The following is a 26,975-nucleotide window of genomic DNA, read 5'->3' on the forward strand; positions in this document are numbered from 1 at the left end:
CCCCCTCCTCCCGTCTGCTGGTCAAGCTGCTTACTGAGCCCGATTGAAGTGGCCAGGGCTGGACCATCTGTTCGGATGTCTGCCCAGGCCACCACAATCACCCTTCACACTCCACATCCGCTGACACGAAGAGCTCTTCAACACATCGAGGCCGAAACACTGCGTTCCAGTGATGTCAGCAAGTACAAAGGCTATGGTTGTTGGAAGGCTCTTTGACAGGAAGTTTCATTAGACAGGTCAGCTCGCGATGGGGGACTTTAAAATGGCATTGATTGCATCCAAGTAATGGGAAAGATTACAGGGGTGTTTATAAAGAAATAACAGAGGTCAGAAATTCTTGGAGCTGCACGCAGTTAAATATCTATCTATCTATCTCCCCCTCTCCCCCTCCCGCTCTCTCTCTCTCTCTCTCTCTCTCTGTCTTTCTCTCTCCCCTCTCTACCCCTCTCCCTCTCCCTCTCCCTCTCCCCTCCCTCGGTCTCGGTCACTCTCCCTGTGTCTCGGTCTCGGTCACTCTCCCTGTGTCTCTCTCTCTGACTCCTCCCTCTCTCGCTCCCTCTCTCTCTTTCTCTCTGTCTTTCTCTCTCCCCCCTCCCTCCCCCTCTCTCTCGCTGTCACACACACACACTCTCTCTCTCCTATTCCCCATAGCTGAAGTTCAAGTAAGAAGAATGAAGTCCCTCTCATTCAGATTTGTACGCCGGTCATTATGCAAAGTGTGAATGAGGGCTCTGTTTAAACAGCAAAACATTTGCCTTCAGAGTGCGTTGTTGGGTTCACAGACTCCGAGGCCGCTCTTATAGACGAAGAAAATAGCTCAGTTGGCTAATTCCTGATTTAACTGTTTCCCAGCTAATCCCGTCCACGTCAACCAGAACAATCCTGATGCCGGCAGCTAAGTTCTTGCAGAAACTCACTGCACACACTCTTAATATGTCCATCATAGCCACGTAGTATCAGGCCAGCAGGGCTCAGTACACAGGCTGATATTAAGTTAAATAAATATTGATCACTTCGGAAGTCCCAGCAGCAAGCCAGCGAACCCTACCCCGCAGCCCAGCCCCATACCCTGCTGGGGTTTACAGGAGACTTTGGTTCATACGACACACACAAACTGCTGGGGGAGCTCAGCAGGTCTGGCAACATCTATGAAGAGGAATACACATCGGGTCTTGGCCCAAAATGTCAACTGTTTATGCCCCTCCATAGATGCTGCCTGACCTGCTGAGTTCATCAGGCAGTTTGTGTGTGTTCCTGTGGATTTTTCAGCATCTGCAGAATATAGTGTGTTTATATAACCATATAACAATTACAGCACGGAAACAGGCCATCTTGGCCCTTCTAGTCCATGCCGAACTCTTACTCTCACCTAGTCCCACCGACCTGCACTCAGCCCATAACCCTCCATTCCTTTCCTGTCCATATAGCTGTCCAATTTAACTTTAAACGACAACATTGAATCTGCCTCAACCACTTCTGCTGGAAGCTCGTTCCACACAGCTACCACTCTCTGAGTAAAGAAGTTCCCCCTCATGTTACCCCTAAATTTTTGCCCTTTAACTCTCAATTCACGTCCTCTTGTTTGAATCTCCCCCACTCTCATTGGAAAAAGACTATCCACGTTAACTCTATCTATCCCCCTCATAATTTTAAATACCTCTATCAAGTCCCCCCTCAAACTTCTACGTTCCAAAGAATAAAGACCCAACTTGTTCAACCTTTCTCTGTAACTTAGATGATGAAACCCAGGTAACATTCTCATAAATCTTCTCTGTACTCTCTCTAATTTGTTGACATCTTTCCTATAATTCAGTGACCAAAACTGTACACAATATTCCAAATTTGGCCTCACCAATGCCTTGTAGAATTTCAACATTACATCCCAACTCTTATACTCAATGCTCTGATTTATAAAGGCCAACATACCAAAAGCTTTCTTCACCACCCAATCCACATGAGATTCTACCTTCAGGGAACTATGCACCATTATTCCTAGATCCCTCTGTTCTACTGCATTCTTCAATGCCCTATCATTTACCATGTATGTCCTATTTTGATTAGTCCTACCAAAATGTAGCGCTTCACATTTATCAGCATTAAACTCCATTTGTTGTCTTTCAGCCCACTCTTCTAACTGGCCTAAATCTCTCTGCAAGCTTTGAAAATCTACTTCATTATCCACAACTCCACCTATCTTAGTATTATCTGCATACTTACTCATCCAATTTACCACCCCATCATCCAGATCATTAATGTATATGACAAATAAAATTGGACCCAGTACAGATCCCTGAGGCGCACCACTAGTCACCAGCTTCCAATCTGACAAACAGTTATCCAGCACCACTCTCTGGCATCTCCCATCCAGCCACTGCTGAATCCATTTTACTACTTCAATATTAATACCTAATGATTGAAACTTCCTAACCAACCTTCGTTGTGGGACCTTGTCAAAGGCCTTACTGAAGTCCATATAGACAACATCCACCGCTTTACCCTCGTCAACTTTCCTAGTAACCTCTTCTAAAAATTCAATAAGATTTGTCAAACATGACCTTCCACGCACAAATCCATGTTGACTGTTCCTAATCAGACCCTGTCTATCCAGATAATTATATATATCACCTCTAAGAATACTTTCCATCAATTTACCCACCACTGATGTCAAACTCACAGGCCGATAATTGCCAGGTTTACTCTTAGAACCCTTTTTAAACAATGGAACAACATGAGCAATACGCCAATCCTCTGGCACCATCCCCGTTTCTAATGACATTTGAAATATTTTTCTGTCAGAGCCCCTGCTATTTCCACACTAACTTCCCTCAAGGTCCTAGGGAATATCCTGTCAGGACCTGGAGACTTATCCACTTTTATATTCCTTAAAAGCGCCAGTACTTCCTCTTCTTTAATCATCATAGTTTCCATAACTTCTTATAGTGTGCAGTATAGTTCATCGGGCAGTTTGTATGTGTTCCTGTGGAGTTTTCAGCATCTGCAGAATATAGTGTGTTTATGGTGTTATGGTGTGCAGTGTAAGTGTTATGTCACAGAGAAAGTGCAGTCCCATCAGACAATAGGGCACAAGGCCATAAATGAGCTAGATTCCAGGGTCGACACTCCATCTTATTCACTGTTTACTAGTCTGATTTCAATGCAATTATCAGATGTCCTTAACACTGTAAGTACATGCTTTCAGGCTTTTGTATCTTCTACCTGATGGGAGACAGAAGAAGAGAGTGTTTTGCAGTGGGAGGAGTTCTTGATGATATTATCTGCTCTCCCTCATTCTTAGCCCAAAATGACAACTTCATAGATGCTGCCCTGTTCCTGTGCCCCCATTGTGACATTTTGTGCCGACCCTGTCCCTGTGTTCCCATTGTGACAGTCTGCCCGGACCCTGTTCCTGTGCCCCCATTGTGACATTTTGTGCCAACCCTGTCCCTGTGTTCCCATTGTGACAGTCTGCCCAGACCCTGTTCCTGTGTTCCCATTGTCACAGTCTGAACCGACCCTGTTCCTGTGCCCCCATTGTGACAGTCTGCCCGGACCCTGTTCCTGTGCCCCCATTGTGACAGTCTGCCCGGACCCTGTTCCTGTGTTCCCATTGTGACAGTCTGCCCGGACCCGGTTCCTGTGCCCCCATTGTGACATTTTGTGCTGACCTTGTCCCTGTGTTCCCATTGTGACAGTCTGCCTGGACCCTGTTCCTGTGTTCCCATTGTCACAGTCTGAACCGACCCTGTTCCTGTGCCCCCATTGTGACAGTCTGCCCAGACCCTGTTCCTGTGTTCCCATTGTGACAGTCTGCCCGGACCCTGTTCCTGTGCTCCCATTGTGACAGTCTGCACCGACCCTGTTCCTGTGTTCCCATTGTGACAGTCTGCCCGGACCCTGTTCCTGTGTTCCCATTGTGACAGTCTGTACCAGCCGTGTTCCTGTGTTCCCATTGTGACAGTCTGCCCGACCCTTTTCCTGTGCCCTTATTGTGACAATCTGAACCGACCCTGTTCCTGTGTTCCCATTGTGATGGTCTGCACCAGTCCAGATCCAGTGCTCCCATTGTGATAGTCTACACTGGCCTTGCCCCCTCATGTTCTGCTTAAATATATCACATGACCTCTAGTTCTAGTTTCACGCAAGCTCAGTACCCTATCTGTACCCTTCAAAATGGAGTATACATCTGTTAAATCTCCTCTCATTCTCTTATGCTCATGAAACAAATCAAAAAAGTTCTGCTTGAGTACTGTGTACATTTCTGGTCACCACACTATTAGAAGACTGGCAGAGGGTACAGAGGGGACTGGTATTGGTGAATTGGTTATTTTTGTCACATGTACCGAGATACAGTGAAAAACTTGTCTTGCATGGTGTTCATACGGATCATCTCTGTAGTTGTTCAAATGGCCAACCAACTAATCTCTTCTGCCTACGTAATGTCCATATCCTTCCCTTTCCCTGAAATTCATCTGCCTATCTAAACATCTCTTAAATGTTCCTAATGTTTCTGGCTCACACTACCACAGGCAACACATTCCACATCCCCAGCACTCTCTGTGTAAAGAACTTACCCCTCACAGCTCCTTTGAAATTACACCCCACCGCCCCACCACCTTAAATGCATGCCCTCTGGTATTAGACATTTCAACCCTAGGAAAAAGATATTGCTTATCTACTCCTCTCATGATTTTTATAAACCTCTATCAGATCTCCCCTCAACCTCCACCACACCAGAGAAAATCATAAGATTAGATAAAATGACCCAAGTTTGTCCAACGGTAGGAGCACACTCCACAGGATAGTTCGAAGAGTCACAGGCTAAGTGTAGGGAGGGAGAGGAAGGCCGTGCAGGGACAGTGGGAAGGAGCAGAGAAGGGATTCCAAATCGGGTGGAGAGCACTTCCAGGGAGCTAGCACAGACACAATGGGCTAAATGGCCTCCGGGGGTTAGCCCAGGTATTTATGGGCTAAATGGCTTCCTTCTCTGCTTGATTAAGCAAAGGTGCCAATTACTGGAGAGATTCCCAACGATGGGAATGGAGATGTTGGAAGCTGGGTTCTGTGTGAGTCCTTACCACAGGTACAAGAGGAAAGGCTGAGGTGTGTGAAACAGCTGGAGGAACATCTGGAGAGCAGGTGCTGAGTACATGGTGAAAGATTAGTGTCACTGGTAATGGAGAGACTGTGTAGACGGTTGGTCAAACAGGAGATACAGCATTAGTGCAGAGAGATCTGGGAATACAGGTCCATGAATCCTTGAATGTGATGTCACAGGTAGAGAGGATCATAAAGAGAGTTTTTAGCATGTTTGACCTTAATAAATCAAAATATAGGAACATGCTGCCAGCGGATTTGATTTCAACATTGAAGAGAAAATTGGATAGAACATAGAATAGTACAGCACATTACAGGCCCTTCGGCCTACAATGTTGAGCCAACCCTCAAACCCTGCCTCCCATATAACTCCCCACCTTAAATTCCTCCATATACCTGTATAGTAGTCTCTTAAACTTCACAAGTGTATCTGCCTCCACCACTGACTCAGGCAGTGCATTCCACGCACCAACCACTCTCTGAGTAAAAAACCTTCCTCTAATATCTCCCTTGAACTTCCCACCCCTTACCTTCAAGCCATGTCCTCTTGTATTGAGCAGTGGTACCCTGGGGAAGAGGCGCTGGCTATCCACTCTATCTATGCCTCTTATTATCTTGTACACCTCTATCATGTCTCCTCTCATTCTCCCTCTCTCCGAAGAGTAAAGCCCTAGCTCCCTTAATCTCTGATCATAATGCATACTTTCTAAACCAGGCAGCATCCTGGTAAATCTCCTCTGTACCCTTTCCAATGCTTCCACATCCTTCCTATAGTGAGGCGACCAGAACTGGACACAGTACTTCAAGTGTGGCCTAACCAGAGTTTTATAGAGCTGCATCATTACATCGCGACTCTTAAACACTATCCCTCGACTTATGAAAGTTAACACCCCATAAGCTTTCTTAACTACCCTATCCATCTGTGAGGCAACTTTCAGGGATCTGTGGACATGTACCCCCAGATCCCTAGGCTCCTCCACACTACCAAGTATCCTGCCATTTACTTTGTACTCTGCCTTGGAGTTTGTCCTTCCAAAGTGTACCACCTCACACTTCTCCGGGTTGAACTCCATCTGCCACTTCTCAGCCCACTTCTGCATCCTATCAATGTCTCTCTGCAATCTTCGACAATCCTCTACACTATCTACAACACCACCAACCTTTGTGTCATCTGCAAACTTGCCAACCCACCCTTCTACCCCTACATCCAGGAGGTTAATAAAAATCACGAAAAGTAGAGGTCCCAGAACAGATCCTTGTGGGACACCACTAGTCACAATCCTCCAGTCTGAATGTACTCCCTCCACCACCACCCTCTGCCTTCTGCAGGCAAGCCAATTCTGAATCCATCTGGCCAAACTTCCCTGGATCCCATGCCTTCTGACTTTCTGAATAAGCCTACCGTGTGGAACCTTGTCAAATGCCTTACTAAAGTCCATCTAGATCACATCCACTGCACTACCCTCATCTATATGCCTCGTCACCACCTCAAAGAACTCTATCAGGCTTGTTAGACACGATCTGCCCTTCACAAAGCCATGCTGACTGTCCCTGATCAGACCATGATTCTCTAAATGCCCAGAGATCCTATCTCTAAGAATGTTTTCCAACAGCTTTCCCACCACAGACATAAGGCTCACTGGTCTATAATTACCCGGACTATCCCTACTACCTTTTTTGAACAAGAGGATAACATTCGCCTCCCTCCAATCCTCCGGTATCATTCCTGTGGACAACGAGGACATAAAGATCCTAGCCAGAGGCTCAGCAATCTCTTCCCTCGCCCCATGGAGCAGCCTGGGGAATATTCCATCAGGCCCCGGGGATTATCCATCCTAATGTATTTTAACAACTCCAACACCTACTCTCCCTTAATATCAACATGCTCCAGAACATCAACCTCACTCATATTGTCCTCACCATCAAGTTCCCTCTCATTGGTGAATACCGAAGAGAAATATTCATTGAGGACCTCACTCACTTCCACAGCCTCCAGGCCATCTTCCCACCTTTATCTCTAATCGGTCCTACCTTCACTCCTGTCATCCTTTTGTTCTTCACATAATTGAAGAATGCCTTGGGGTTTTCCTTTACCCTACTTGCCAAGGCCTTCTCATGCCCCCTTCTTGCTCTTCTCAGCCCCTTCTTAAGCTCCTTTCTTGCTTCCCTATATTCCTCAATAGACCCATCTGATCCTTTCTTCCTAAACCTCATGTACGCTGCCTTCTTCCACCTGACTAGATTTTCCACCTCACTTGTCACCCATGGTTCCTTCACCCTACCATTCTTTATCTTCCTCACTGGGCCAATCAATATTAGGGAAGTTAAAGTCACCCATGATAACAACCTTGTTATTTTTGCACCTTTCCAGAATCTGCCTCCCAATCTGCTCCTCTGTATCTCTGCTGCTACCAGGGGGCCTAGAGAATACTCGAGTAACCGCTCCCTTCCTGTTCCTGACTTCCACCCATACTGACTCAAAAAAGGATCCTGCTACATTACCCACCGTTTCTGTAGCTGTAATAGTATCCCTGACCAGTAATGCCACCGCTCCTCCCCTTTTCCCCCCTCTCTATCCCTTTTAAAGCACTGAAATCCAGGAATATTGAGAATCCATTCCTGCCCTGGTGCCAGCCAAGTCTCTGTAATGGCCACTACATCGTAATTCCATGTATGTATCCAAGCTCTCAGTTCATCACCTTTGTTCCTGATGCTTCTTGCATTGAGGGACACACACTTCAGGTACATGGATGGGGGAGGGGCGCGGTATGGAGGGCGATGGTCCAGGTGCAGGTCGAAGGGACTAGGCAGATTAATAGTTTAGCATGGGGTAGATGGACAGAAGGGTCTGTTTCTGTTTTGTAGTGCTGCCCGACTCTATCAGAGGACTTAGTGAGGGATTGATTACTTATTGTAGAATACAATCGATCATCGATGATCTATTAATAAATGTGATCATCAGTAATGAACTTTGTGTTTTGCCTAAATTTAATTTCTTGATAGATTCAATATTATATATCTTCATCAAAGAGCCAGACACGAAATCTTTGTTTGTTACAGCTTCAGGAACACATGCCGAGAATACTTGAGGAATGAGAGATGGCCAACTTGCCAAGATGCAATTTAAGGCACCATTCTTCATTGTTAAACATCCTGGAAAATCAGCCCCAGAAAATAAAAGGTCCCTTTTCTATCTTATGCTTCTAAATCTAGAAACTCCACAGATATAGACTGGTGCGGAACAGCCAAACAGAAATAGTTCTTTCCACATATAAATTCTTATGAGCTGTGTATTCAAAAGAATGATTAATAATCGGTTTCACCACACTGTAGCATCCTGGAGTTTGAGCGATAAAGAGATATTGGGCAATTCGTAGAGTCATAGAACAGTACAGCACAAAAACAGGCCCTTCAGCCCATCTAGTCTGTGACGAAACATTCATCTGTCTAGTTCCATTGACCTGCACGCAGACCATAGCCCTCATTACCCCTGCCATCCATGTACATCTCCAATTTTCCTACAATACTCCTTGCATTGAAATATACGCAGCTTAGAACATCACTCCCACCATGCCCAACCTTTTGATTCCCAATCTTCTATGTAGACTTAACAATATCTTTCTCCACAATCACTCCATTAACTGTTCTGGCATTCTGATTCCCATCCCCCTGCAACTCTTGGTTAAACTTTCACAGTGCAACACTAAAAACTTCCCGCTAGGATATTAGTCCTCCTTCAGTTCAAGTACAGATCCCACATTCCCTGGAAAAGAGCCTAATTATCCAAAAATTTGAAGCCCTCCCTCCTACACCAACCCATAGCCACATGTTAAATTGTATAATCTTCCTATTTCTGGCCTCGCTATCATGTGGAACGGGGAGCAATCTTGAGATTACAACCTGGAGGTCCTGCCCTTTAACTCCCTGAACTCACTTTACAGGACCTCGTCACTTGTCCTACCCATGTCATTGGTACCGACATTGACCACGACCTTAGGCTGCTCACCCTCCCATTTCAGAATGCTGTGGACTCAAAATGGGACATCCCTAAACCTCGAATCTGTGTGGGTTGTTTTCTCCAGAGTAGTGGAGGCTGAGAGGTTTATAGAATTACAAGAGACAAAGACAGGGTAGACAGGGTAGAGATAATAATAATGACAACTTATTTATGGAGGACTTTTCATACGGCTGAAGTAGTTCAAAGTGCTTTACAATGGGATAAAGTGCAAACATGAAAATAAAAGACAAAAAGATGTTAGATGAAAGCAAGGTTAAAAAAATAGGTTTTGAGCTGGTGTATAAATGTATCAACTGAGTGGGCATCCCTAAATGATCAAAAAGCCTCAAGACCTTGGCCTCAATGCCTCCCTGTGTAATTGGATCCTGGATTTTCTCATTTGCAGACCCCAGTCAGTTCAGATTGGCAACAACATCTCCTCCACAATCTCCATCAGCACAGGTGCACCACAATGCTGTGTGTTTAGCCCCCTGCTCTACCCGCTGTACAGTTATGACTATGAGACTAAGCACAGCTCCAAAGCTGGCCACACCACTGCCGTTGCTTGAATCAAAGGTGGTGATGGATCAGCATACAGGAAGGAGATTGAAAATCTGGCTGAGTGATGTTGCAACAGTCTCTTACTCAATGTCGGCAAGACCAAGCAACTGATTATTGTCTTCAGGAGGGGGAAACTGGAGGTCCATGAGCCAGTTGTCATCGGAGGATCAGAGGCTGAGAGGGTCAGCAACTTTAAATTCCTCGGTGTTGTCATTTCAGAGGCTCTGCCCTGGGTCCAGCACATAAATGCCACTAAGAAGAAAGCACATTAGTGCTTCTGCTTAAAAGTTTACAACGATTCGGCATGACAGACTTCTATAGTGGAGAGTATATTGGCTGCATCACGGCCTGGTATGCAAACACCAATGCCTTTGAACAGAAAGTCCTTCAAAAGGTAATGGATATGGCTCAGTCCATCACCTGTAAACCCTCCCCACCATTGAACACATCTACACGGTGTGCTGATGCAGGGATACAGCATCCATCATCAAGGACCCCCACCAGTGAGGCCATGCTCTCTTCCTGCTGCTGCCATCAGGAAGGAGACACAGGAGCCTCAGGACCCACGCCACCAGGTTCAGGAACAGTTACTGCCCCTCAGCCAAAAGGCTGTCAAACAAAAAGAGGATAAATTCACTCAACTTCACTTGTCCAGTGATTGAACTGTTCCCACAACCAAAGGACTCACTTTTAAGGACTCTTCATCTTACGATCTCGGTATTTGCTTATTTATTATTATTATTTTCCTTTAGATTTACAGAGTTTGGTGATTTTTTCTCACATTGGTTGTTTGTCCTGTTGGATTGTTCATTGATTCTATTGTGTTTCTTGGATTACAGTATGCCCGCAAGCACATGAATCTCAGGATTTTATCTGATGACATATATGTACTTTGATAATAAAATTACTTTTAACTTTTGAACTTTGAACATAGTTTGATGTATTGAGTTCCATAGTTTAGGAGCATAGTTCAAAATAGCTGACCTGCCAAAGTCAAATACGACAGGGCACAGGTTAAGGTGAGAGGGGAGGTGGTTAAATTTATGGGAGAGTCAATTTTTTTTACGTAGGGTGGTGAGTGCCTGCAGTGGACTGCCGGGGGTGGGGATGGAAGCAGATACGATTGTGATGTCTGAGGCATCTAGAAAGTCATACGAATAGGCAAGGAGTGCAGGCAGATAGGTGTTGAATTTGGCATCGCGGTTGTCTCACCGGGGAAGTTGTTATAATAAGGCTGCTTTACTACAGTCAGTTACTGTCAAGAAATCTCATTATTGTTTGATGTGAGTATTTGCATCCAATCCAGTCAAAATTCAGCCAAATGTGATGAGACAGCACCAACCGTATCCCCAGTCTGTCCCTGGCTCCCCCTCACTATGTCTGTCCTCCTCCTTCTCTCAGTCTACACAGCTGGGTGTTATGGTGGGGTGGCAGTTAGTGTAGTGCTATTATCAGTCACTAGCTTCAGTTCTCACTGCTGTGTGTAAGAGGATTGTATGTTCTCCACATGACCATATGGGTTTCCTCCCACATTCTGAAGATGTACGGGTCAGGGTTAGTGAGTTATGGGCATGCTACGTTGGTGCCAGAAGCACGGTAACACTTGTGGGCTGCCTCCAGCACATCCTCAAACTGTGCTGGACATTGACACATTTCACTGGTTGTTTTGATGTTTCAGAATCAGGTTTATTATCACCGGCATGTGTCGTGAAATTTGTCAACTTAGCAGCAGCAGTTCAATGCAATACATAATAATAAGAAAAAAATAATAAAATAATAATAATAAATGAGTAAATCAATTACAGTGTATGTATATTGAATAGATTAAAAATAGTGCAAAAACATAATAATATATATTGAAAAAGTGAGGTAGTGTTCACAGGTTCAATGTCAATTTAGGAATCTGATGGCAGAGGGGAAGAAGCTGTTCCTGAATCGCTGAGTGTGTGCCTTCAGGCTTCTGTACCTCCTACCTGATGGTAACAGTGTGAAAAGGGCATGCCTTGGGTGCTGGAGGTCCTTAATAATGGACCCTGCCTTTCTGAGACACCGCTCCCTGAAGATGTCCTGGGTACTTTGTAGGCCAGTACTCAAAATGAGCCAACTAAATTTACAACCCTCTGAAGCTTCTTTAGGTCCTGTGCAGTAGCCATCCCATGCCAGACAGTGAAGCAGCCTGTCAGAATGCTCTCCATGGTACACCTATAGAAGTTTTTGAGTGTTTTTGTTGACATACCAAATCTCTGCAAACTCCTAATGAAGTATAGTCGCTGTCTTGCCTTCTCTATAGCTACATCGATATGTTGGGACCAGGTTAGATCCTCAGAGATCTTGACACCCAGGAACTTGAAACTGCTCATTCTCTCCACTTCTGATCTCTCTATGAGGATTGGTATGTGTTCCTTCGTCTTACCCTTCCTGAAGTCCACAATCAGCTCTTTCGTTTACTGATGCTGAGTGCAAGATTGTTGCTGTGACACCCCTCCACTAGTTGGCAAATCTAGCTCCTGTACACCCTCTCGTCACCACGTGAGATTCTACCAACAATGGTTGTATCATCAGGAAATTTATAGATGGGATTTGAGCTATGCCTAGCCACATGGTCATGGGTATAGAGAGAGTAGAGCAGTGGGCTAAGCACACACCCCTGAGGTGCACCAGTGCTGATCGTCAGCGAGGAGATGTTATCACCAATCTGCACAGACTGTGGTCTTCCGGTTAGGAAGTCGAGGATCCAATTGCAGAGGGAGGTACAGAGGCCCAGGTTCTGCAACTTCTCAATCAGGATTGTGGGAATGATGGTATTAAATGCTGAGCTGTAGTCGATGAACAGCATCCTGACATAGGTGTTTGTGTTTCCAGGTGGTCTAAGGCTGTGTGAAGAGCCATTGAGATTGCGTCTGCCGTTGACATATTGTGGCGATAGGCAAATTGCAGTGGGTTCAGTTCCTTGCTGAGGCAGGAGTTCAGTCTAGTCACGACCAACCTCTCAAAGCATTTCATCACTGTTGATGTACATGTGACAAATAAAGCTAATCTTTATCTTCATTTTCCTTATCTCTTGATCATTTTCTGTCTCTCAGTCTTTCTATCTCTCTGTCTTTGCCTCCCAGTGTCTGACTCTCTCTCTCTCTATCTATCTCTCTCTCCCTGTCTGTGTTTGTGTGTGAGTCTCTCTGTCTCTCCCCCATCTCTGTCTCTCTCTCTGTCTCTCTCTCCATCGCTGTCTCTCAGTCCGTCTCTGACTCTCTCCTTCTCTCTATTTTGCTCTTTCTCCCCTCTCTCTGCCTCTCTGTCATGTCTGTCTCTCTGCCTCATGCTCTCTTTCTCTCTCTCTATCTCCAGCCAACGTAAGGGACGTGGCTACAGGAGACTTTGCCCACATTGAGCACCAGGCCATGCAGAGCTCATATATTTCTTAAGTTCCAGCATTTGTGTTAAACCACGCAAAACGTGCTGATAACACACGGAGGACCGGGCAGCATGTACAGAGTTACAGACCCCTGGTCATGAATCAGACCCTTCAGCCCATCAAGTCCATCCATTACTGTAAATGCCTGTGGGATTTGCATACTTGTCTAAACGGCCTCATTACATCACCCTATCATTTCTCATGGAAGGATCTTTGGTCTGAAACGTTAATCCCCTCTCCACAGACACTGCCCAGCTCTCTGAGAATTTCTAGTCTATTCTGTTTTATATCAGATTCCAGGGATTTTGCTCTCAGATTCACTTTCACCAAAACAGTCCTATGTCAGGGCACAGCTAAACGCCGACAGCGCTGACTGACCTGTGATGCAGTCCGGTGGTATGCGGAGTATGGCAGAGGTGAGGAGAGGCTGTCATGCGTGAGGGCTGGGTATTGGTTCTGGATGGGGAGTGCAGGCTGATTGCTGTAACTGCCATAATTGTAGCCTCCTGTGTACCTGGAAGAGAGAGGTTGCACATGGAGAGACGTTACAAAACAGCACTGTTTATTAGAACATGTAACATTGCAGCACAGTACAGGTCCTTCAATCTGCCAAGCCCGGCTACGGAAAGAGAAGGGAGAGGCAGGGGGCTAGCAACTGCACCCGGTACGAAACAAGAGCTACTGAAACGGCAACAAAAGCTCCAAACACCTCACCCCGGGAGGAGAAGGATCTTTGCCAGGAAACATATGAAGTCGTGTGGTGAAAGCAGAAGCCACAGGGACGACCAACCTTCTATCAGCCCAAGAGAGGGGACTCTGGCAAGCTGCTGTTGCCCCAGTAGGAGCGCTGGGCTTAAAGAGAAGTCAGGCCCTTTGGCCCACAATGTTGTACTGACCTTTTAACCTACTCTAAGATCAATCTAACCCTTCCCTTCCACGTAGCCCTCCATCTTTCTATCATCCATATGCCTGTCTAAGTGTCTCTGACGTGTCCCGAATGTGTCTGCCTCTACCGCTGCCTCTGGCAGCACAATCCATGTGCCCACTCTGTGTTAAAAAACCTACTTCCAACATCACTCCCCCCCCCATAATTTCCTCCAATCACCTTAAAATTATGGTCCCTCATATTAGCCGCTTCCGCCCTGGGGAAATGCGTCTGGCTGTCCACTCGATCTATTATCCACTGTCCACTTCCGCCCTGGGAAAACGTGTCTGGCTGTCCACTCGATCTATTATCCACTGTCCACTTCCGCCCTGGGAAAACGTGTCTGGCTGTCCACTCGATCTATTATCTTGTACACCTCTATCAGGTGTAGCAGAATTAGGCCTTTCAGCCCATCAAGTCTGATCTGCCATTCCATCATGGCAGATTTATTAACCCTCTCAATCCTATTCTCCTGCCTTTTCCCATAACTGTTGATGCCCTGTCCAACCCACATCCTATCAACCTCCACTTTAATACACCCTATTGCTTGACCTCCACAGCTGTCTGTGGCAATGAATTCCACAGATTCACAATCTTCTGGCCAAAGAAATTCCTCTTCATCTCTGTTCTGAATGGATGCCCCTCAATTCTGAATCTGTGCCCTCTGGTCCTAGACTCCTCCACTATAGGAAACATCCTCTCTATATCCACTCTGACTAGGCCTTTCAGTATTCAATAGTTTTCAATGAGATCCCCTTCATTCTTCTGAACTCCAGCGAGTACAAGCCCAGAGTCATCAAATGCTCCTCATACGTTAGCCTTTTCATTGCTGGGATCACTCGTGAACCTCCTTTAGACCCTCTCCAATTCCAGCACATCCTTCCTTAGACATGGGGCCCTCAACTGCTCACAATTCACTAAGGGTGGTTTGACCAACGTCGACCAACTGAATAACTTTTTTGCATCAGTCTTCACTGTGGAAAACACTAACGGTATGGTGGAAGTCCAGGTGTCAGGGATCATGAAGTGTGTGATGTTATCATAATGAGAGAGAAGGTTCTTGGGAAAATGAAAGGTCTGAAGGTAGATAGGTCACCTGAACCAGATGGTGTACACCCCAGGGTTCTGAAAGAGGTGGAGGAAGACATTGTGGAAGCATTAGCATTGATGTTTCAAGAATCACTAGATTCTGGAAGGGTTGCGGAAGACTATTAAATTGCAAATGTCATTTCACTCTTCAAGAAGGAGAGAGGCAGAAGAAAGGAATCTATAGGCCAGTTAGTCTGACCTCAGTTGGAGACACATGATAAAGTAAGCCAGAGTCAGCAAGGTTTCCTGAAGGGAAAATCTTACCTGACAAATCTGTTGGAATTCTTTAAAGAAACAACAAGTAGAATAGACAAAAGAGAATTAGTTGATGCCGTGTATTTGGATTTTCAGAAGGCCTTTGACAAGGTGCCACACATGAGGCTGCTTAACAAGCTATGAGCCTGTGGCATTACAGAAAAATTCAAGCATCAATAAAGCAGCGGCTGATTGGCAGGAGGCAAAGAGCGGGAATAAAGGGAGCCTTTTCTGATTGGCTGCTGGTGATTAGTGGTGTTCCACAGGGGTATGTGTTGGGATCGATTCTTTTTATGTTATATGTCAATGATTCGGATGATTGAATTGATGGCTTTGTTGCAAAGTTTGCAGATGATATGAAGATAGGTGGAGGGGCAGATAGTTTTAAGGAAGTAGAGAGGCTACAGAAGGACAGACAGATTAGGAGAATGGGCAAAGAAATTGCAGGTGGAATACAGTATCTGGAAGTGTATGGTCATGCACTTTTGTACAAGAAAATCTGAAGTGCAAAGGGGCCACAGTTTAAGAATTAAGGGTAGGCCATTTAGAACGGAGTTGAGGAAAAACTTTTTCACCCAGAGGGTGGTGGAAATATGGAATGCTCTGCCCCAGAAGGCTGTGGAGGCCAAGTCTCTGGATGCTTTCAAAAAAGAGATGGATAGAGCTCTTAAAGATAGTGGAATCAAAGGTTATGGGGATAAGGCAGGAACTGGATACTGATAGTGGATGATCAGCCATGATCACAGTGAATGGCGGTGCTGGCTCGAAGGGCCGAATGGCCTACTCCTGCACCTATTGTCTATTGTCAAAGGGACGTGGGAGTCCTTGTGCAGGATTCCCTAAAGGTTCATTTGCAGGTTGAATCTGGGGTAAGGAAGGCAAATGCAATGTTAGTATTCATTTGAAGAGGACTAGAATATAAAAGGAAGGATGTAATGCTGAGGCTTTATAAGGCATTAGTGAGGCTTCACTTGGAGTATTGTGAACAATTTTGGGCCACATGTAAGAAAAGATGTGCTGCCATTGGAGAGGGTCCAGTAGTGATTCACAGTGGTCCTGGGAAAGAACTGGTTAACATATGAGGAGCGTTTGATACCTCTAGGCTCGTATTTGCTATAGTTTAGAAGAATGAGGGAAGAATCTCATTAAAACCTTTCAAATATTGAAAGGTTTAGACAGAGTGGATGTGGGGAGGATTCTTTCTATAGTGGGGGAGTGCAAATCAGAGGACACGGCCTCAGAATAAAAGGATGTCTGTTTAGAACAGAGATGAAGAGGAATTTCTTTAGCCAGAGGGTGGTGAATCTGTGGAATTCATTGCCACAGGTATTTTTACCTGTGGGTGTTTTGGGATATTTTTAAAGTTGAGGTTCATAGGTCCTAGATAGAGGTGTGAAAGGTCAAAGGGAGAATGGGTTTGAGCGAGATAATAGATTATCCACACTGGAAAGGGGGAGCAGGCTCGATGGGCTGAATTGCCTAATTCTGCTCCTATGTCTCTTGACCTTGTGATCTATATAGGAAGAGGCTGACAGACATATTCCCTCTGTCAGCTCACAAGGTCAAACACTCCCACTGCACCTGCTCCACACACTGAAACACCTGTGCACCAGCACCAGCATTAGGCACTAAGTACAGGTACACCTGCAGAGAGCCTGCGCACAGGTACACCTGCAGAGAGCGTGCGCACAGGTACACCTGCAGAGAGCGTGTGCACAGGTACACCTGCAGAGAGTGTGCGCACAGGTGCAGACGGAACATACTTATGTGGGGCCTATCAGCGGTGGAAACTGAGCTCGACGAACTAAATAAAAGTACAGGAGGGTTAAGCGGAACGGCCATTGTCGGGAGTAGGCCAGTGGCGAGAGTAGAAGCGACAGGCTTTTGCTCATCCAGGTTTCAGTGAGAGCAGTCTTCGGCGAGGTAAGTGGGTAGGTGGGCTTCATTTTTGGATTTTCTTTGCATTTTTTTGAGGAATAGAGAACATGTTGGTATGGTTAGTGTTTTGCTCTGGGTGTCAGATGTGGAATCCTGGGAATCTTCCAGTCTCCCAGATGGCCACATCTGCGCCAGGTGTACGAGATGCAGCTCCTGAGAGAGCGTGTTAGGGATCTGGAGCTGCGGCTCGATGACTTACAGCTTATTAGGGAAAGTGAGCAGGAGACAGAGAGGAGATACAGGGAGATAGTCATCCGGAGGCTGCAGAAGTTGAACAAGTGGGTGACGGTCAGGGAGGCAAGCGAAAGAGCTCAGATAGTACAGAGCACCCCTGTGGCCATCCCCCTCAGTAATTGTTATCTTGTTTTAGATGCTGTTGAGGGGGATGACCTGACAGAGGATGACCACTGCAATCGGGTCTCTGGCACTGAGTCTGGTTCCATGGTGCAGAAGGGAGAGAAGAAGATGAGGAATGTGGTAGTCATAGGGGATTCCATAGTGAGGGGAACAGACAGAAGGTTCTGTCAGCCTGATAGAGATACCCGCATGGTGTGTTGCCTCCCAGGTGCCAGGGTACGAGATGTCTCAGATCGGGTGCAGAGTATTCTGAAGGGAGAGAATGGACAGCGAAAAGTCTTGGTACATGTTGGTACCAATGACGTAGGTAGAAAAAGGGAGGAGGTCCTGAAGGGAGAATTCAGGGAGTTGGATAGGAAGCTGAAAAGCAGGACCTCCAAGGTAGTAATCTCAGAATTGCTGCCTGTGCCACGTGTGAACGAGTGCAAGAATAACATAATCAGGTATATTAATGCATGGCTGAGAGACTGATGTAGTGGGCAGGGCTTCAGTTTCCTGGATCTTCTGGGGGTGGTACAACCTGTACAAAAAGGATGGGTTACACCTGAACCCAAAGGGGTCCAATATCCTAGCAGGCAGGTTTAATAGAGCTGTTCGGGAGGGTTTAAAATAATTTGGCAAGGGAATGGGAACTGGAGTAATAGGGTTGAGGAAGGGGAAAACAAAAATAAATTAAAGATAGCGTGCAACAGAGACTATAGAAAGAACAGGCAGGAGATGAGGTTTAATTACAGCCAGTGGCATGAGTTACAGGGCAATAGAGGTGTGGTGCAGTTAAAACAGAAAGCAACAAATACTGGACTGAAATTGTTGTATTTGAATGCACACAGCATAAGGAATAAAATGGATGTTCTTCAAATTCAGCTACAGATTGGCAAATACGACATTGTGGCCACCTCTGAAACTTGGCTAAAGGATGGCTGCTATTGGGAGCTGAACATCCAAGGATATACGGTGCATCAGAAAAATAGGTTAGTAGGCAGAGGGGTCGGTGTGGCCCTGTGTATAAGAAATAATATTAAATCATTAGAAAAGGATGACATAAGATCGGAAGGTGTAGAGTCTCTATGGGTTGAGTTAAGAAATGGCAAGGGTAAAAGGACCCTAATGGCAGTTGTATACAGGCCTCCAAACAGCAGCCAGGATGTGGATTACAAATTACAGCAGGAGATAGAAAAAGCATGTCAGAAAGGCAAAGTCATGATAATCGTTGGGGATTTTAACACGAAAGTGGATTGGGAAAACCAGGCCAGTACTGGACCTCAAGAGAGAGAATTTGTAGAATGTCTAAGGGATGGCTTTTCAGAACAGCTTGTTGTTGAGCTTGCTAGGGGATCGGCTGTGCTGGATTGGGTGTTGTGCAATGATCCAGAGGTGATAAGAGAGCTCTAAGGCTAAGGAACCCTTAGGGAACAGTGATTACAATATGATCAAGTTCACTTTGAAATTTGAGAGGGAAAAAGTAAAATCCAATGTGTTGGTATTTCAGTGGAATAAAGGAAATTACAATGGCATGAAAGGGGAACTGGCCGAAGTTGACTAGAAAGAGACACTAGCAGGAAGGACAGCAGAGCAGCATTGGCTGGAGTTTCTGTGAAAAATGAGGGAAGTTCAATACAGATATTCCAAATAAGAAGAAATTTTCAAATGCAAGAAGGACACTACAGTGGCTGACAAGTGAAGTCAGAGCCAAAGTAAAAGCAAAAGAAAGGGCATAAAAGGAGGCTAGAGCTAGTGGGAAGATAGAGGATTGGGAAGCTTTTAAAACCTTGCGGAAGGAAACTAAGAAGGTTATTAGGAAGGAAAAGATGAATTATGAAAAGAAGCTGGCAACTAATATCAAAGAAGATACTTAAAGCTTTTTCAAGCATATAAAGGGTAAAAGAGAGTCGAGGGTAGATATAGGACCAATACAAAATTATGCTGGAGATATTGTAATGAGTGATGCAGAGATGGCAGAAGAACTGAATGCATATTTTGCATCAGTCTTCACAGTGGAAGATGTCTGCAGTATACCGGACATTCAAGAGTGTCAGGGAAGTTTAGTTTGTACAGTGAAAATTTCGACTGAGAAGGTGCTCAGGAAGATTAATGGTCTGAGGGTGGATAAATCTCCTGGACCCGATGGAATGCACCCTCGGGTTCTGAAGGAAGTAGCTGGAGAGTTTGCAGAGGCATTAACAATGATCTTTCAAGAATTGATAGATCCTGGCATTGTACCAGATGAATGGAAAATTGCAAATGTTACTCCACTATTTAAGAAGGGTGGGAGGCAGCAAAAAGGAAACTATAGACCTGTTAGTGATAAAAATGAATGACCACCTTGGGTTGATTTGTGATTGAAAGCTGTGAAACAATTTTACTTAACTTCATTATTAAGAGCTTCTTTACCTGTACAACTAGGCAAAATTTCTAATCTAAATTTATGTCCTATGATTAAGCAGTCATTATGAATTTGGTACCAGTTTCATAATTTATTTAATCTCAAAAAATTTAACCTTCTTAGTTTAATTTATTGAAATTATTTATTTAAACCTTCACTTACTGATCCTACCTTTTTTCTTTGGAGGAATAAAGGAGTCTATTCCTTTATGGATCTGTTCCAAGAAGGCCGATTGATGTCTTTTGAGAAATTAGTAACTAAATACTCTCTCTCATACTCACATTTCTTGCAATATCTTCAGGTCAGACATCTCTTACAAGAATATTTAAGTAATTTTCCATATATACAAGATTCTGACCTGTTAGACATTATTTTAAAAATGAATCCTTTAGTGAAAGGTTTTATTAGGAAAATTTATAATTTACTATTACAACAGTACAATTATCCTTTACTTAAGATTAAGCAAGAGCTTAACATGACCTTTATAACAGAGGATTGGTTGCGAATTTTGAAGTTGGTTAACTCCTCTTTGATTTGTGCCAGTCACTCGTTAATTTAATTTAAAATTGTGCATCGTTACAATTTGACAAAGGAGAGACTGTCTAAAATATTTCCTAATGTTGATAGTCATTGTGATAGATGTAAAACTGAGACAGCTACATTGACACACATGTTTTGGTCGTGTTCTGTATTGGAACAGTTTCGGAAATCTATTTTCTCTACAATCTCTAAAGCTTTAAAAATTAATTTACAACCTAATAAACTGACAGTTTTGTTCAGTATCATCCCTCAATATATTCATGGTATTTCTATATCAGACCAACATGTAATTGCATTTGTTATTATTAGCCAGAAGGGCTATTTTATTGAAATGGAAAGATGCCTCTGCTCCCACTTTGATACAATGGTTCTCTCAGGTGATGTTATGTCTTAGTTTGGAGAAAATCAGAAGTCAAACTTTTGATCCTCGATTTGACTTTGAGAAAAGGTGGGGTTCTTTTGCCCACTACTATCATCTGATTTGAGTTAATTAAGATGGTCCCCTTCTGATTCTTGTTTAAATGGATTTGAGTTGGCGGATTGCTGTTTTTTCTTTTATGGAAGCTTGTATGGCCTATAGTTCTGGGGTTGTGCTCCCAATGGGTTTTTTTTTTTCCTTTTTATTTCTGTTAGTAGGGGTTTTTTTGTTTTAGTTAGTAGGGGCTCTTTTTTCCTCCTTTCTTTTTTCCAAAAAAATAGTTTTAACATTTTATTTTTTCTTATTATTATTGATATATTGTTTTGTTTAGCTTTGTTAATCAGTTATTTGATAATTTAATTCTTCTTGTACATATTGACATGTTGACTTGATTACTTTCATGTATTTTTGTTGATTTTCAATAATAATAAAAAAGATTTTAAATGAAAAATGAAAATTTTGACTGAGTAGGTGCTCAGGAAGCTTAATGGTCTGAGGGTGGATAAATCTCCTGGACCCGATGGAATGCACCCTTGAGTTCTGAAGGAAATAGCTGGAGAGAATGAGGAGGCATTAACAATGATCTTTCAAGAATCGATACATTCTGGCATTGTACCGGATGACTGGAAAATTGCAAATGTTACTTCGCTATTTAAGGAGGGTGGGAGGCAGCAGAAAGGAAACTATAGACTCGTTAGCCTGACATCAGTGGTTGGGAAGTTGTTGGAATCAATTGTTAGGGATGAGATTACCACGTACCTGGAGGCACATGACAAGATGGGCCAAAGCCAGCATGGTTTCCTCAAAGGAAAATCCTGCCTGACAAACCTACTGCATTTCTTTGAGGAAATTACAAGGAGGGTAGACAAAGGAGATGCAGTAGACGTGTGATTTTCAGAAGGCCTTTGATAAGGTGCTGTACATGAGACTGCTTAGCAAGATAAGAGCCCATGGAATTATAGGGAAGTTACTAGCATGGGTGGAGCATTGGCTGATCAGCAGAAAACAGAGAGTGGGAATACAGGGATCCTATTCTGGCTGGCTGCCAGTTACTGGTGGAGTTCCACAGGGTTCGGTGTTGGGACTGCTGCTTTTTATGATGTATGTCAATGATTTGGACTATGGTATTAATGGATTTGTGGCTAAATTTGCCAGTGATACAAAGATAGGTGGAGGAGCGGATAATGTGGAGGAAACAGAGAGCCTGCAGAGAGATTTAGATAGTTTGGGGGAGTGGAATGGGCAAAGATGTGGCAAATGAAATACAATGTTGGAAAGTGTATGTTCATGCACTTTGGTGGAAGAAATAAATGGGCAGACTATTATTTAGATGGGGAGAGAATTCAAAATGCAGAGATGCAATGGGACTTGGGAGTCCTTGTCCAAGATACCCTAAAGGTTAACCTCCAGGTTGAGTCGGTGGTGAAGAAGGCGAATGCAATGTTGGCATTCATTTCTAGAGGTATAGAATATAAGAGCAGGGATGTGATGTTGAGGCTCTGTAAGGCACTCGTGAGACCACACTTGGAGTATTGTGTGCAGTTTTGGGCTCCTTATTTTAGAAAGGATATACTGACATTGGAGAGGGTTCAGAGAAGATTCATGAGAATGATTCCAGGAATGAAAGTGTTACCGTATGAGGAATGTCTGGCAGCTCTTGGGCTGTATTCCCTGGAGTTCAGGAGAATGAGGGGGCAATCTCAGAAACATTTCAATTGTTAAAAGGTCTGAACAGATTAGATATAGCAAAGTTATTTCCCATGGTAGGGGAGTCTAGGACAAGAGGGCACGACTTCCGGATAGAAAGACATCCAAAGAACTGAGATGCGGAGAAATTACTTTAGCCAAAGTGTGGTAAATCTGTGGAATTTGTTGCCACAAGCAGCTGTGGAGGCCAAGTCATTGGGTGTATTTTAGGCAGAGATAGCCAGGTTCTTGATTAACCAGGGCATCAGAGGGTATGGGGTGAAAGTAGGGGAGTGGGGATGACTGGAAGAATTGGATCAACCCATGATTGAATGGCAGAGCAGACTCGATGGGCCGAATGGCCTACTTCTGCTCCTATATCTTATGGTCTTATAGGTACACAAGTATTTTGGCAGAGGAGACCTACACAGATGTGACAAGATTAGAGCAGTACACAGGTGTGTGGACAGAGGGGAGGAGACGTACACAGGTGTGCTGTCCTATGTACAGGAAATCCAGACTCATTTGACAAGATCCCATGAAAAGTTTATTGCAAATAATAGAAGTGTACTGGGTTGAGGAAATATATTGGAGAAATAGTTTGCTGCTTGGAAAAAAGAGTGAAAAGGGTTATTCTTGCCAGCAGAGGAAGCAGGCAGGTGGAGAGGTGTACAGGTGTGTCATTCAGGAATCAGAATCAGAATCTGGTTTATTTTGACTGACAAAGGTGGTGAAATTTGTTGCTGTATGGCAGCAGTACAGTGCAAGACATAAAAATTACTAGAAGTTACAATAATTATATAAATGAACAAAGAGATAAATAAGTAAATGCATGCAAAAACAAACAAAGGTATAGCATGAAAGAGGAAGATGACAGAGGGGAAGAAACTATTCCTAAAACAATGAGTGCATGCTTCTGCCTCCTGTACCTCCTCCCTGATGGGGTGAACAGGAATATCAGTCAGGGAGGTGCACAGGTGTGTTTGTAGTGTAAGCAGGTACACAGGTGTGCCAGTAGATGGAGCAGGTGAATAGGTATATCAGTAGAAGAAGTTGCAGAGTTGTGTCAGTAGAGAGAGGATGTACACAGAGGTGTCAGTATGGGAGGCACACAGGTGTATCAGTAGGGAGCAAGTAAACAGGTATGTCAATTAGGGCAGTGCACAGGTGTGTCTGTAGCAGAGATGCACAGGTGTGTTGGTAGTGGAACAGGTGTTCAGATGTGTCAGTAAGTGACAGTACACAGGTTTGTTCATAGCAAGCAAGTTCAGGTTCAAGTTCACCAAATTGTCATTCAACCATACACATGGATGCAGTCAAACAAAATCACGTTCCTCTGGGATCAGGGTGCAATGCACAGTCACACACAGCACATACAACACAGACAATTACAACACCAGAAAAGCATACAGTTACAAAAAATAGCCCAAATCCCGGAGCATCATGGCCTGCTGATTATTGGTGCGTGGGATGTTACCCCGGAGCCGTGTATGGTGCAATAGATGTGTCAGTAGATGGGGCAGGGCAGGTGAACAGGTGTGTCAGTAAGTGAGGATGCACAGGTGTGTTGGTAGAAGGCCAGTGCACAGGTATATCAGTATATGGAGCGAATGCACAAGTGTATGAGTAGGGAAGGTACACAGGTATGTTAGTAGGAAGCAGGTCCACTGGTGTGTTAATAGGAAGCAGCTGCACAGGCGCATCAGTAAGGAAGGTGCGCAGGTGTGTCAATAGGGAATACTTGCCAGTCAGTTGCTGTGATATGTAGTTATGGTAGTTATGTTACACAAAACTTCAGATCACTCTTGAAGACTGTCTAAATTCTAACATGGAATGTTAAGGAAATCCGTTAGCGGGAAGTCAGTGACCGTTCGTATTGTGATATGACTCACCCGTGCTGCTCTCTGTGCGTGTACCCTGGCATCCTGTGCGTTGTGGATGCGGGAGCCACGTGGTTACTCCTCATGCAGGGCAGCGGCTGTGTGTTGTCGGGAGAAGCCGCTCCGGTGGTGACGGTGTACGTCAGGGACCATGTGTAGGACTGCACCGCTCCTGGCAAGGCACAGAACCAGCAACACGCACTCGGGTTATTCTGTGTGCAGCAGAGAGTACCCATCACCGCAAACTGCACCCCAGCAGGCAGGAAGCCTCTACATGGGCCAAGTGGCCGAATTCTGCTCCTGTCTAATGATATTTTGCTACTGCTATTTGCATTGTTCACACAAGTAAATCATTTATAAGATAAGTGTGTAAAGAGCAGCATTTTAATGGGAAGATGTTTTTCACGACATCTCATGCCTCTGGATATCAGATGTTGAGGGTCGAGCTGTTTCAGAGAATGCCTCCCCACATCACAATGCCCGAGACAGGAGTGACACACGTGACATGACAGATAGACCAATTCCAAGCTCAGACACTCCCAGACAGAGGGAGGAGCAGGGGAAGGAGCTTGTAGACAAGGGGGATTACGGTTGATGCCAGGAGTAGTCTGTGTACAGGAAGATCCCACAAGCTGTGATGGGCGGTGAATCTCAGCTGGACCACCGAGATGATCTCCAACTGAGGGTACCCTCACTCCATGGCTCGGAGAAGTGAATATCTAGAGTAGAACGAGTGGTGGACAGAGGCAGAGGGAACTCACTCTGTGTGGAGCAGGCCCATTCCTATGGACAGGGCAGGGGCAGGGGGTCAGCTGTGATGGAATGGGCCCAATGGGCCGAGTGGCCTGCTGATGCTTCTCCTGTTCCTGATACCCTTCCAGCTGAGGCTCTGATCTGACTGACCCCACTGCCCTACCCTGGGGTGCTCTGTACCCTCCACTGTAATGTTCCCCCCCCCCCTTATTGTTCCGACCTTCCCCACCAAACCACACTGTCCAGCCACCTCTGCTCAGGGCTCGGCTGTCACAACCGCGGAGCCCGGGCCCTCTCACAGGTGAGCAGCTGAAGAAGTCAACACTCTCATACGTGAGAGTGCACACACTCTAGGCAATTAGAGTTTCTTTGTAACTCTTTTCAACTCTGTTCCTTCTGCTTCTGTCTTGTCAAGTCCCGATTGAAACACAGCGATGACAATGCTCCCTGCTTACCTTAGTCCACGTTCCAGGAAAGAAGATTAGTGATTAAGGTAGATGCTGTTAAAGGAGCAATATTAATTTAGTTCTGGGTTACTATTTTCAAGCCACAGTGATGACGTTAGATTTTATTTAGAGAGTGTTTAGATATCGGCCCTGTTGGCCTAACAGTTATTATTTTCCTCTGTACTGTACAATTCTTCCTAAAACTCAGTGAACTGTTCGTTCTGTGTCTGCGTCTCCCGCTCTGCACTTGGACCATCACTGGCACAGTGAAGGGGCATTGCCAGCCATTGTGGACTCAGTGAGCATGGCCGTGTGGACAGGGGACTCTCTCACCTGCTGTGGTAACTCCAGTGTACTCCGGCGACTGGTTGTTGGTGGGTGACGTTGGTTGGATCTCAGCTGTGACGGATTTATCCGGAGAGAAAGGCGGAGGGGATTGCGTTGGGGGATTGTGATCAGTTGGCAATGCTTCCTCCTGCCGGCCCACTGCACATGGAAGGAGAGAGCTTGTCAGTGATGGGCTTCATGGCGGACACCGGGCAACTGAACAAAATGCTGAGCTACACGATAGTAGTGAAACATTCAAACTGTCATAGACAGGGACAACATAAACGAACAGTACAGCACTTTAAACTGGTAAATAGCCAGGCTGTGATCTCCCACTGGCCACCTATTTCAATTTGATTTCCCATTCCCATTCCAACACGTTGATCTACGGCCTCTGCTACTGACACGAAGAGACCACTCTCGGGTTGTGGGAGCAACTATACTCCATACTCCATGTGGTATGCTCCAACCTGAAGCCCTGAACATCAATTTCTCTAACCTCTGGCCATTTTTCGCCATCTTCCATCTCTCTTTTCTTCCATTCTCCACTATGGCCTCTTACCTCTTCTCCTCACAAGCCTCTCGTCGACCTGTGGTGCCCCTCCTCCTTCCCTTCCTCACATGGTCTACACTCTCCTTTCCTGTCAGATTCCTTCATCTCCAGCCCCTTGCCTTTTCTACGCATTACCCCCCAGCTTCTCACTTCATCCCCCCTCCCAAGCCTATGTGGCTTCATCAGTCACAATTTAGCTTGTTCTCCTTCCCCTCCCCCACCTTCCTATTCCGGATCCTTCCCATTGCCCTTTCAGTCCTGATGAAGAGTCTTGGCCTGAAATGCCGACAGTAGAGGGCATTCTAACAGGTTACACCACCTTCTGGCACAGGATTAGAAAAAGCTGCAGAAAGTCGTAAAC

At 45.0% G+C, this 26,975-nt stretch overlaps 1 protein-coding gene across 1 annotated transcript in view; it reads right to left on the reverse strand.

Annotated features, from left to right (window-relative positions):
• rfx4 (regulatory factor X, 4) overlaps positions 1-26,975 on the reverse strand; it is a 125,205-nt gene that overhangs the window by 19,869 nt on the left and 78,361 nt on the right. Inside the window, exons 15-17 of the mRNA XM_072269309.1 lie at positions 26,068-26,220; positions 24,548-24,707; positions 13,443-13,578 (exon numbers count right to left, since the gene is read on the reverse strand). Of these exons, the coding sequence (XP_072125410.1) occupies positions 13,443-13,578; positions 24,548-24,707; positions 26,068-26,220 (449 nt within the window). The remainder of the gene's footprint in view (positions 1-13,442; positions 13,579-24,547; positions 24,708-26,067; positions 26,221-26,975) is intronic.

This window comes from Mobula birostris, chromosome 9 (genome assembly GCF_030028105.1).
Source record: "Mobula birostris isolate sMobBir1 chromosome 9, sMobBir1.hap1, whole genome shotgun sequence".
NCBI classification, from domain to species: domain Eukaryota; kingdom Metazoa; phylum Chordata; class Chondrichthyes; order Myliobatiformes; family Myliobatidae; genus Mobula; species Mobula birostris.